The sequence below is a fragment of the Bos mutus genome, unplaced genomic scaffold (genome assembly GCF_027580195.1).
Source record: "Bos mutus isolate GX-2022 unplaced genomic scaffold, NWIPB_WYAK_1.1 CTG201, whole genome shotgun sequence".
Classification (NCBI taxonomy): domain Eukaryota; kingdom Metazoa; phylum Chordata; class Mammalia; order Artiodactyla; family Bovidae; genus Bos; species Bos mutus.
The window spans coordinates 218788-232449 of NW_027219464.1; the positions used below are offsets into that span (position 1 = coordinate 218788).

General features: G+C 40.1%; 1 protein-coding gene across 1 annotated transcript in view; it reads left to right on the forward strand.

The window, feature by feature from the left end:
- LOC102286200 (ATP-binding cassette sub-family C member 4) overlaps positions 1–11745 on the forward strand; it is a 134824-nt gene extending 123079 nt beyond the window's left edge. The window contains 4 exon segments of the mRNA XM_014478932.2: positions 668–840; positions 1363–1468; positions 5352–5486; positions 10081–11745. Coding sequence (XP_014334418.2) covers positions 668–840; positions 1363–1468; positions 5352–5486; positions 10081–10185 — 519 coding nt within the window. The 3' untranslated portion in view covers positions 10186–11745.
- Positions 11746–13662: the final 1917 nt, after the last annotated feature.

Here is a 13662-nt window from a genome sequence, read left to right on the forward strand (position 1 = left end):
CTGTTAGGATGCAAGTATGTCTCATCACACAGGAAACCAAGATACAGAAATCTGAGTGTCAATAGCCTGTACATCAGGAACCACGTGGTTCAGTCCTTGCAGTGGTGACAGATCACCTGTCCATTTACCCGGGCCTTGGGTGAACAGGCTCTCCTTTTACTTCATTTACTGCTGTCCTGCTCTAGTAAAAGCACTTCCCCATCTATTAATGGCATTTCACGGGCTTGATCCTGCCCACACTAGCCTTTCTTTTTGAGAAGAAGCTTCCACAAAATGTAAGGGACACTGAAATCTTTCTGTCCTAACTAGACTCTACCATCTTTCTCAGTGAACACCAATTGGTAATAGCTCTCTCCATTATCTGGCTGTACATGTACATAAGAAGTCGTAAGGACTTCAAAGCTCTAATGTCTAAGTGAAAGTGAAAGTTGCTCAGTCGTGTCTGATTCTTTGCGACTCCATGGACAATACAGTCCACGGAATTCTCCAGGTCAGAATACTGGAGTGGGTAGCCTTTCCTTTCTACAGGAGATTTTCCCAACCAGGGATTACCCAGGTCTCCAGCATTGCAGGTGGGTTCTTTACCAGCTGAGTCACAAGGGAAGCCCAGGAGGCTTATCTATTCAGTAGTAGTTTGTTTAGGAAAACGTTCTTTCTGTATCCACAGGTACAACTTAAAGAAACCATCCAAGGTCTTCCTGGTAAAATGGATACTGAATTAGCAGAATCAGGATCAAACTTGAGTGTTGGACAGAGACAGCTGTTGTGCCTTGCCAGGGCTATTCTCAGGAAAAGTAGGATACTGATTATGGATGAAGCCACATCAAACGTGGATCCAAGGTAATGAGCTGAGATCTATAAAACCTGGTATCCAAGATTGAAATGTGGTAAATGGAAATCTTTTAGTGATGCTAAGAAAAATTTCTAAGAGCTCTCATTCCCTTAAATGTATGTCTTGTTAATATTAATTCCAGGAAACAAAAGAAGAAACCAAGACATGTTATATGGTGTTAATGTTATTATGAGGCATCCTGAGAGAGCTAGATTCCTAAATCCAGCTCCTGATACTTTCAAGCAATTTTAAGGGAAGACTATTTCCCATTGTTTTATGAAAAATTGTAAACTTCTAAGAGCTTTTATACTTATGTTTTTAGGAATAAGATTTTGCCTTAAAGTGTCCATTTAAAAAACATTATATTGTAAAGTAATTAGCCTCCAATTAAAATAAATAAATTTATATTAAAAACAATAAATAAATTAAAAAAATAAATAAAAACATTATAAAAATATCATATGATATTTTAAAATCTTAAGTCAACTTTTCCAGTCAGTACTGAATGAAATTCACTTCTTTAATTCTAGAACTGATGAGTTAATACAAAAAATAATCCATGGGACACTTGTTCGGTGCACTGTGCTAACCATCACAAACAGATTGAGCAGCGTTGTTGACAGTAACAGGATAATGGTAAGACCCCTCACTTGCAGAGTCTCAGTTGTTTCCATTTATGCTCAGTCCTTCAACTTACCCTTCCTTGCACAATGTGACAGGAACCTCCAGTAATTTAATTTTCTCGGTTTCTCCTCTCATTCCTGACAATAACTCAAGTACTCAACTATACTTTCATGAAGAATGTGCTATTAAATAATATATCCAGGAATTTCTTATTTTTATATTAACACATTATTGACCAGGGGATTTTTGCAAAAACTAACACCATGGCTGGTGATTTGTTATGTAAGTGAATATTGAAACATCTCTGGTCAGTAACATTCAGGTAACAAAAGATGTATCAATGCATCTCTGGTCAATAATGAGTTAAAAATTTATTAAATTGTCATTTTTTTAAAAGATGTCCAACTCTGAAAATATGCCAAATCCAAGTTATGACTTCGTATTTCAGAGAGGTAGAACACCATCATTTTGGCTGAGTCACAACTGCTTCAGCATTTTTGTATTCCCTTAATCAAAAAATTAGCGTTTCATTTAGACTGCTGAGAAGTTGTTGGCTAAGGTTGCAGGATTTCACAGCTGTTGCTGTCAGAGGTGAGTCTATGAGAACAAAGGGCCTAATGAGAAAAACAAAGTGTTTCTACAGAAAGGACTTAATACAGGAAATTTGCTACATAGAAATCAGAGGGCTAGAAAAATGAAACACTGGGGTAATAATTTTAGGAAGCAGCTATCATGTCCTAGGAGAGATCTCCAGACCTAAGAACTCAGAGGAGAAGCTCTAAAGAGTCAGTGCTCAGACCTCCAAGGAGAAGTCCCTGCCCAGGTTCTGGTCGTATTTGTGAGGGAGCAGAATGGGGCTGGTTCTCCATGTGCTAATAGGAGTTGGGAGCTGGAGTCACATCTCACTGCTGAGGTGATGCTGCATGAGGAGCAGAAACCAGATAGACCACTGGCTCTGACTCCCACTTTCAGTGTTCCTTGAGTGCCAGCTACTGGCAGAACCTAACAGTGGGCCAGCAGACCAAGGGTACTCTGAAACGTGATTTGCAGAAACCCAGCCCCTGCATCACAGATGAGAGTAGAAAAAGAAAAGTGGATGGGGGCTGAGATACTACAGATAAACAACCAGCAGCTCTCTTACACGGTAGATCTGGACTACACACACAGCAGGCTCCAAGTTTTGGTTTCTGGATGTCCGTCTAGTATCTTCCAGGTTTCATTGGTTCTTTCTTCCTTAGTAATTTAATAATCCAATAATTTCCTTCCTTAGCTTTATTTCCTTCCTTCCTCCTTCTATTCCTCCTCTCTCTCATTTTCATCTTCTATCTTTCTTTGTTCTTTCCCTGCTGGTTTATAAACATTAGGATGTGGCATTATAAAATAAGACAATCATCCCTCAAAGGAAAATTGAGTTGTGTGAACTGTCTATAGATATTAACCCCTTACTTTTTCGTTAACCCCTTGTCGATGGCATCATTTGCAAATATTTTTTCCCAGTCTGTAGGTTGTCTTTTCATTTTGTTGACGATTTCTTTTTCTGTGTAGAAGTTTCTAAGTTTGATTAGGTCCCATTTGTTTATTTTTGCTTTTATTTATTTTGCTTTGAGAGACTGATCTAAGAAAACATTGCTACAATTTATGTCTGAGAATGTCTTTCATATTTGTCTTCTAGGAGTTTTATGGTGTCGTGTCTTATATTAGGTCTTTAAACCGTTTTATTTTTGTATGTGATGTGTGGGAGTATTCAAATTTTATTGATTCTCATGTAGCTGTCCAGCTTTCCCAGCACCACTTGCTGAAGAGACTGTCTTCTCCATTATATATATATATATATATATATATATATATATTATATTCTTTAATTAATGTATTTTAATAGAAGGATAATTGCTTTACAATATTGGTTTCATTTCTGCCATACATCAACATGAATTAGGTCATACTTATAGTAACTGTATCAATAGAATACACTGAAACTCTAAACAGGAAGCAGGTTGTTTTTTCCATATCTAGGTATCACAGTTAATTCCATCCCATGGCATCTAATTGGAAACATTGTCTCATTGTCCAGTTAATTTTTTGTTTACTCCTGTGAATCATTGCTAAGGATGGCTTTCTCAAAAGTGTTCAAGAATAATTGAGTCTGTCACTGTTGCTAAGTCACTTCAGTCGCGTCTGACTCTGTGTGACCCCATAGACGGCAGCCCACCAGGCTCCCCCGTCCCTGGGGTTCTCCAGGCAAGAACACTGGAGTGGGTTGCCAGTCACATCCACATAGTAATTTAAAAGCTCTATAATATGCCGTGTCACTTTAGATGACCCCAATTGTGTAGTTTTACTTAAACATAGCACAATAAAACATAACTACTCTTCTTGATGTTGAAGAAGAAAAAATGCAGTTTTAAAACACAGGTCTCTATCACCTGTGGTAAATTAATCTAAGAAAGGGTAGACAAGGGCAGGGGTATGGCAGGGAGATTCAAGAGAGATTCACTCCTGTGAATCATTGCCATCCTTAGCAATGATTCACAGGAGTAAACAAAAAATTAACTGGACAATGAGACAATGTTTCCAATTAGATGCCATGGGATGGAATTAACTGTGATACCTAGATATGGAAAAAAACAACCTGCTTCTCATTTAGAGTTTCAGTGTATTCTATTAAGATACAGTTACTCTAAATATGACCTAAATGAAGAACTAAGTACCACCTAACATCAGAAGTATTTTTATAGCTATGTCATTTAAGCCAGTGGTTTCAGACTCTCTTTTCTACTGTAAAACCATTACGCAAAGTCACTAATAAATATAAAGGCAGAGTTAAGAGCCTCTTCCTCTCCCTCTTAATTTTCAGCTAGGGGAATATCAGTGTGCACAAAAGGGCCAAATGACAGGGCCCTGAAGAAATTAAAAAAAAAAAAGGAGCAAAGAAAGACAATTTGTGAAAACAGATTCAAATCCTCTGCAGTTCAGATTGGGCTACCAACCCGGGTTGTGTGTGGGCTATGAGCATTAGAATTTGAAGCTCAATTTCTTACTTGCTTCTTTAGCCTTATTCAAAGAAAAAATTGGATTTCTAGAGATTTCTTCTGTATAGAGCACCTCTGCTAATGCTGCTATGTAGCAGCTCCTTTTGCCAGTCTTTCACTCTGAGAGTAATAAACTACAAAGTTAAGCTAAAGAAGCATCTTAACCTCTCAGACAAGGTATTCTGCCCCACTTCAGTTCAGTTCAGTTCAGTCGCTCAGTCGTGTCTGACTCTTTGTGACCCTATGAATTGCAGCATTCCAGGCCTCCCTGTCTATCACCAACTCCCGGAGTTGTGGTGGCTTGATGGTTGCAATGTCCTCTGTTTGGTGATACTGCAAGCAATTGTTTAGTTTACAACCCTAATGAAATTCTGGAGACATTTACTTTTTTCCCAAATATTGTTCAGATCAAACCAACTTGACAATTAATTTGCTGTCAGGTCACTGCCATCTGGTTTGTCTGAAATTAACCTGGTTTTTACATAAATTGAGTTTGATTTTCTTGAACCAGGAAATTTCCCAACTCTGTGTATATGTATAAATAACCTTCAAAGCTCAGAGTTTGAGCTAAAAGACTAATGATAACCACCCCAAATCCCCTTGGCAGAATTTAAAATATTTCACACTGCTGAAAACTTTCATTTTTCTTTCTTTCCTATAATGTTATAATAAAAGGTCACGTTAGGCCTTTGTCTGCCTAGTAGAACAAGGCAATCAAACCATTAAAACACCAGCCAGGTCTACCACCCAAATAAATTTTCTCTATTCTTCTCCTCCTGTCCCTTTACAAAATATTGTCTGAGTTATAATACTTTATTGCAAAACACTGTATACTATGGGTTTTATTTTTTTCTGCTGATTAACAGGTCTTGGATTCAGGGAAACTGGAAGAATATGATAAGCCACATATTTTGATGCACAATAAAAACAGTCTATTGTACAAGATGGCACAACAACTGGGCGAGACTGAGGCTGCTGCTCTCGCTCAAAGAGCAAAAGAGGTGAGCCTGCTGCAGAGAGTTGTGATTAAAGTTCGTCTCTAGGGTTCACTCTTAACACTAGGGGTCTGGTAACAAGAACTTTGTGCCCTTTTCAATTAGAAGCTTCCAGAAACTAAGCTTCATGACTGGGTCTTAATAACATGTGGCAGGTGGAAGGCAGATCTGAGAATACGCAGCAGTGGTGGGGTGGGGTCACGATGTGTGCTCACTCACGTTAATAAGTGAGAGATGGCAGATTGGACTTCCCACACGCTTGGACTCTGGATTTTGATTCGCATGGAGCATAGAACACTTTCATCTTGCAGAACCTTTACATTTCATTCTGATTGGTGCTCAGCACATTTGTAATACAAGTGCTATCAAGGGACATCCAGCAAATTTGAGAGTTTAAGGAAAAATTTTTGGAATATTTTAGGTTTAAGATCTACCAGGGAAAAGTGTAGGTCTCTTCTGTTTTCTAATCTGTAGAGAAAATATCTACCTGATACTGTCCCTTTCTCCCTAATTCTCTGTTGTTTAGACTGAGGTCCAGTTACCCCCCATGCTTCCTCTACCTTCTAGAAGATGAAATAGTCATCAGGACAAATCAAGAACTCACAATACCTAACTCCATAGTCAGAATGGTGCTTGAAGGTTTACAAAGCACTTTCTCAGAAATGACGTGTGTGAAGTACTAAGCAGTGTACAGAGTGTGAGAAGGGTTCTCAATGGATAGCATTCAGGTCACGTGGCATCTTCCTAACAATGGTCAGGTCCTACAAATGTGGTAACTGAGGTTTGGTTGAAGGACTTAGCCAATGTCATGTAGCTTCCTGTAATTCTTTCTGGAACAAGGTGGGAGTGGGGTTGATGGAGGGAGGGAAGGTCTGGTGTTCTTGCCCCTTGAGATGCATGGCTCAGGGTGGAATGAAGCTTCCCATTGAAACTTTATCTCTGGACAGTAAATCATGGGTCATATTTCCTTCTTTATACTTTTCTGCATTTCCCAGATATTCATTTGTATGTAGAATAAAATTACTTGTGTAATATTTAAAATATCACTTAAATAAAACATGTCCCAGTATGTAAGTACTTCTTTATGAAAAGTTTATCTAAAATATAGCCTAAGTTCCATCTGTTCCTGTTTCATCTCATTCTTCCTCCTCATAAATGAAGAAATGAAAAGCTGTACCTTCCACTGTTCAAAGGGTAGGAAATTGCACAGGGTCACAGAACTGGGTGAATGGTTGACAGAGTCATTCAAATTTAGGTTCAGGGATGACAGTCTGTATTCTGAACTTTTCAAAGTACTTATATTGTATGCAGGTATAGAGTAGCTGCACTTGGTGTCCTATATATATTTTTATGCCTGAAAATCAGAGTGCTTTCAACCACTCTAGTGTGTCTCCCAGTCAAACCGTACTTCTGAACATTTGATAGTCATTTGTGATTCCCTGTATAACCTAGTCACAGAACAGCCAGGAATCTCCCAAACCCTTTTGGTCTTTTGAGCTTAGGTATTTCACATCAAAGAAAAGTGTCCTCACCTATGTGTCAAAGTCTTCTATTAAAAACTGTTACTATTGTATATTATCAAGACATTGGCTTCAGCAGTATGTGAACCGTAAACTTCCTGATGTTCAAGCTGGTTTTAGAAAAGGCAGAGGAACCAGAGATCAAATTGCCAACATCTGCTGGATCATAGAAAAAGCAAGAGAGTTCCAGAAAAACATATATTTCTGCTTTATTGACTATGCCAAAGCCTTTGACTGTGTGGATCACAATAAACTGTGGAAAATTCTGAAAGAAATGGGAATACCAGAACACCTGATCTGCCTCTTGAGAAATTTGTATGCAGGTCAGGAAGCAACAGTTAGAACTGGACATGGAACAACAGACTGGTTCCAAATAGGAAAATGATTTCGTCAAGGCTGTATATTGTCACCCTGTTTATTTAACTTATATGCAGAGTACATCATGAGAAACGCTGGACTGGAAGAAACACAAGCTGGAATCAAGATTGCTGGGAGAAATATCAATAAACTCAGATATGCAGATGATACCACCCTTATGGCAGAAAGTGAAAAGGAACTCAAAAGCCTCTTGATGAAAGTGAAAGTGGAGAGTGAAAAAGTTGGCTTAAAGCTCAACATTCAGAAAACGAAGATCATGGCATCTGGTCCCATCACTTCATGGGAAACAGATGGGGAAACAGTGTCAGACTTTATTTTTCTGGGCTCCAAAATCACTACAGATGGTGACTGCAGCCATGGAATTAAAAGACGCTTACTCCTTGGAAGGAAAGTTATGACCAACCTAGATACCATATTCAAAAGCAGAGACATTACTTTGCCAACAAAGGTTCATCTAGTCAAGGCTATGGTTTTTCCTGTGGTCATGTATGGATGTGAGAGTTGGACTGTGAAGAAGGCTGAGTGCTGAAGAATTGATGCTTTTGAACTGTGGTGTTGGAGAAGACTCTTGAGAGTCCCTTGGACTGCAAGGAGATCCAACCAGTCCATTCTGAAGGAGATCAGCCCTGGGATTTCTTTGGAAGGAATGATGCTAAAGCTGAAACTCCAGTACTTTGGCCACCTCATGCGAAGAGTTGACTCATTGGAAAAGACTCTGATGCTGGGAGGGATTGGGGGCAGGAGGAGAAGGGGACGACAGAGGATGAGATGGCTGGATGTCATCACTGACTCGATGGACGTGAGTCTGAGTGAACTCCGGGAGTTGGTGATGGACAGGGAGGCCTGGCGTGCTGCGATTCATGGGGTCGCAAAGAGTCGGACATGACTGAGTGACTGATCTGATCTGATCTGAGTAATGGGAAATTAATCACAGAATTTTAGATAGGTCCATATAAGATAATACGATTCAACACCCTCATTTTACAGGTGAGGAAACTAAGACCCCTTAGAAGGCAGATGGCCCTATGTACTAATATATAACTGGTGTTAAGCTAAGTTTGCAACAGATACAGAATTAAAAACCTTTTATTTCAATGAATGTTTTAAATCAAGTATAACATACATGCAGAAGTAAACATAGGTCATAGAACTAGAAATCTTGTATTCCTGGTCTAGTAATCCTGCACCTACTCTAACAATATTAATGGTAAGTTACATTTGTCTAGTTCTTTATAATTTATTGTACATTGTTCTCACATGTATGATTTTGCTTAATCTCATGATGGTCCATTTTTATCCATATCATAGATTTGGAGATTGGGTCCAGGGCTCACCCAAGGTCACCTGGTCCAGGGATCACAGAGGGGCAATTACTGGGGGAGGCTGAGGGCTGCCCTAGATACTGCGTTCTGTGTCAAGTCTGAGAACACTGCTCCTTCTGTCACATGGTAGCCAAGGCTGGACCATCACCCAGGTTCACAGGGTGACAGAACATCAGTGTTGGATTTCAGTCCTGCCACTGGCTCAGGTCACCTCTATGGAAAGACATAACAAAATACTTATCCTGATTCCCATCCCAGTTGAGTATCTTCTTGACATTATTTCTGCATGTGCTTAATCCTCTTAAGAGAACAAGCTGTCAGAATGTCAACTTTTAAAATTTTGTTTACTTATTTTTGGCTGCATTGTGTCTTTGTTGCTGTGTGCATGCATTTTCTAGTTGTGGCAAGTGTGGACTATGGGCTTCTTCAGGGTGCTCGGGGTTCTCATTGCAGTGGCTTCTCTCGTTGCAGAGCACAGGTTCCAGGGTGCTCGGGGTTCTCATTGCGGTGGCTTCTCTCGTTGCAGAGCACAGGTTCCAGGGTGCTCGGGGTTCTCATTGCGGTGGCTTCTCTCGTTGCAGAGCACAGGTTCCAGGGTGCTCGGGGTTCTCATTGCGGTGGCTTCTTCTCGTTGCAGAGCACAGGTTCCAGGGTGCTCGGGGTTCTCATTGTGGTGGCTTCTCTCGTTGCAGAGCACAGGTTCCAGGGTGCTCGGGGTTCTCATTTGCGGTGGCTTCTCTCTCGTTGCAGAGCACAGGTTCCAGGGTGCTCGGGGTTCTCATTGCGGTGGCTTCTCTCGTTGCAGAGCACAGGTTCCAGGGTGCTCGGGGTTCTCATTGCGGTGGCTTCTCTCGTTGCAGAGCACAGGTTCCAGGGTGCTCGGGGTTCTCATTGCGGTGGCTTCTCTCGTTGCAGAGCACAGGTTCCAGGGTGCTCGGGGTTCTCATTGCGGTGGCTTCTCTCGTTGCAGAGCACAGGTTCCAGGGTGCTCGGGGTTCTCATTGCGGTGGCTTCTCTCGTTGCAGAGCACAGGTTCCAGGGTGCTCAGGGTTCTCATTGAGTTGGCTTCTCTTGTTGCAGAGCACAGCTTCCAGGATGCTTGGGGTTCTCATTGAGGTGGCTTCTCTTGTTGCAGAGCACAGCTTCCAGGGTGCTCAGGCTTCAGTAGTTGTGGCACACACCCTCAGTAGTTGTAGTGCATGAGCCCAGTTGTTTCACGGCATGCAGGATCTTCCTGGACCAGGGATCAAACCTGTGTCCCTTTGCTTTGGCAAGTGAATTCTTACCACTAGACCACTGGGGAAGCCTAGAAATACATTGCCTTAGAGAGGAGGACCTTAAAACTTCTAAACATGTTGTTTTTGTCTTTTTTCTCCTCAGGTGCACTTTAAAAGAAAATAGCCAGATAGCACTCACAGTGACCAGGTGATTATGAAGGCTTTCAATGGACAGCCCTCAGACTTACTTTTGGAGTCAGCATTGTAATTCTACCATAAGGTCACATCTATTCTAAAGGCATTTATCCAATAGTTTTTGCACTGCATAAGCTGTATTGTATTTTCCTTACACCAGCAACAAATATTTACAGATACAAAATCTTAATTTGATCCCAAGCTCTTGCAATTTTTATTTGTATATAATACTATTTTTTTCTTATCCAAATCAGAGATGCAGGCCACCAGCAAAAGCTGTCTACAAAGTTTTGTGCCTTGAGCGACTCCAGAGCCAAAGCTCATTCTCTAAGGTACAATTTGAAGTCATCACAGATGATTTTGGCTTCTCCCCAAATTATATACTGCTGTCCAATTATATTAGACAGGATTCTATTTACTTGAAGACTATGTGAAGTTGCCTTTTTGTCTCACCACTTCTTTTAACAGGACTGGGCTCTATTATCCTACCCAAAGACCTCTGGTTAAAACAGTACAGAGAAAATGGGAAAAACAAAAAAATGTAGATTAGTTTAAGTGACATTATATGAGAGCAGGGCATCCTTCCTCCAGGGAAAAGAAAAAATACAGAAGGACAACATTATATATTTTAAAAGAGAAGGGAGAGAAATATACTTTTTGAAAATAGGAGCCCTTCTAGGTGATTTGGTAAATAAGAAAATATGTATGATCTATTATCTTCTAGATTGAGGATTTTTTTACATTTTTTAAATCATGAAATATGTATAACAATTTGCCACATAACTGTTTTTGAAGATACAGTTGCAGTGGCACTAATCATATTCAGTATGCTGTGTAACCATCAATGTCTGGCTAATTTCTGGTAATTATTTTAGGACTATTCAGTTTGTTATTTCTACAGAGTTAATTTTGGTTAAGTTTCATTTCTCTAGGAGTGAATCTGTTTCTGTGAATTTTAAGCTTGATTAGCATAAGGTTATTCACAATATCTTATGTTTAATTTCTGCAGCATCTATAACTGTGGTTTAATGCTTTTTAATTTTCTTTGAGTCTTTTATGAATAGTCTTACATGACTTTTTCCTATTTTCAAAGAATCAATTTTTTTGGCTTGATTGAATCTCTCTAGTTTTTTTTTTGTTTTCTAGTTCATATTATTCTTTATTTCCCTCCACATTTGAGATTTTTTTCTCTAATTTGTTAAATTGGAAACATTAATTTTTAACTTACTTCTTTTTATATACTACATAGAGCCTTTTTTTCCCCCCTAAGTCCCACTTTAGCTGCAGCCTACAAGTTTTGGTACTTGGCACTGATCAATAACCATAGTATTATGTAGTTTCTGATTTCTAATTTGATTCATTAATTATATATTTTATCCATGAGTTATTAATAAGTGTAAAGTTCTCTAAATTTAAATGTTAATCGATTTTTTCTGTTAGATTGAACTCTGTGTATGTAACTGCTATCATTCAGCCTTTTTTTTAACCTATAAAATGGTACTTTCATATAGTTCAACATGATAGTTTTCTTTTATTATTAATATATAACTTTCATTTTGGTCAGACAACTTTAGATTGAGGGTTTTAAACCAAAGGTAACCACATTCACAAATCCTTGTTTCCACCATTTTATTTGGCAATTTAAAAATGTTATATATATAAACAGTAATGTTCAAATAAAAATCCTCCCCAAGTACTGGAATGTTTTTTGATACCTCGTGCAGGTTGGTTCTCTGAGATGCAGACGTGGATGCTGCTAAGTGTTGGCATGCGTATTAGGGGTGCCCCTGGCATCAACACTTGTGGAATGAAGAGGGAAGAAATGGGATAAGGATACAGAGGGAAAAAGTCAAGCTGGAATATTGGCCAGGCAACCTTATCTGACCCTGTGGGGGCTCTGGAGTGAAGATGGCCTTTCAAGGTTATTCTGACATGTCCACTGGCCAGGGCTTTATATCTCTACCTGGACAGGTCATTGCATAGAAGCTGCCTTCAGAAAAACTGGTGACTGAAGACTGCCCACTGGCAGCACTTCCAGCAGCTGAACAACAAGTCCTTGAAGGGAAGTGAGGACAGCACGTCTCCATGTCCCCCCACAGCATGTGTCACAGCTCCAGAGGTAGGTGATAAGGATGTGCTGTGGGGAACTCTTGGTTACTTACAGTTAAGTCAAAATGAGGAAGTAATTCTCCTTAATGATCTCTGGTCTAAAAAAGCCAAGGCCCATGTAGGGGAGATATCCACAGGGTCAGTTGTAGCCACCTTAAGGTCAATCCTCATCCTAGGTAACTCGTATTTCTGTTATACTCTAGCCACCTCTCATTTATTAAGAACACTTGGTTAGTGTTCTGTTTTTGCCATCTTGAGATAATTTTTAAACAAGGGGCCCTCCTTTTTCCATTTTGCACCTGGTCCCGTAATTTACATAGCCTGCCCTGACTGGAGTCTGCAGGTCTTAAAACCATGGGCTTCTAGAGACTTGGAACTGTACCCTATTCACTTTTTAATTACATCTTCCAGCACAGTCACTGTCACATAGTGAGTGCACAATAAATGTTTGCTGAATGACTGTTGACCAAGAGCAAACCTTCCTTCTTAACTTTATAATTTTGACATTCTAAGAGCTAGTTTGGGATAACAGAAAGCCCTGGTTTTAGAGCCAGTCACACAGGTCTGAATGCCAGTTCTTTGCCACTCAATAACAGTGTGGGTGCCCAAAGAATGTACTGTCAGAAGTGGGACAGTTGAGAGTGAAAGGAAAGCAATAAATAGCCAAGGTGTCAGGTCAATAAACTGGCACCATCCTTGATGAAATGGGTTCTGGTAAATGGTAAAGAATCTGCCTGCACTGCAGGAGACCTGGGTTCCATCCCTGGGTTGGGAAGATGCCTTAGAGAAGGGCATGGCAACCCACTCCCGTATTCTTGCTGGAGAATTCCATGGACAGAGGAACCTGGAGGGCTACAGTCCATGGAGTTGCAAAGAGTTGCATATGACTGAGTAACACTTTCACTTTTTCACCCTATAGCCATGTAGCCTTAGGTACATGCTTAGGTAAATATCTTAAATTCTGAATCTCAGCTTCTTCATCTGGAAAATGAATATAGTTCCTGCCTTTGAACATCTGCTTTGGTTGGGATGATGGACAAAAAAGTATCTAAGAAAAGAAAGGATGGAATCATTGACCTTGGTGATTAATTACCAGGAGAGGAGAGAAGTATGTGTATAGATGGAGGAGGTTTGTAGACTGTAGAAGATGTATTTGAGGAGGTCCTCATCTGTTGGCCTAACCCAAACTGTTCTGTCTTCACATGTGGTTAAAAATGACACAAGCACAGAGGCAGGAACACAAGCTCTGGAGTCAGCCTTCCAGGGACAGATACTAGCTCCACTGGGCACTGACTGGGTTTGGATACAAGTTCTGCTACCTGTTAATCGTGGGCTCTCAAGGTTGGGAATCCCAGTGTGCCTCAATTTCTTTGAAAAGTAGAAGGCTGGTCTGTTTCTCAGAAAAGGAAAGTGTTAGTTGCTCAGTCGTGTTTGACTCTGT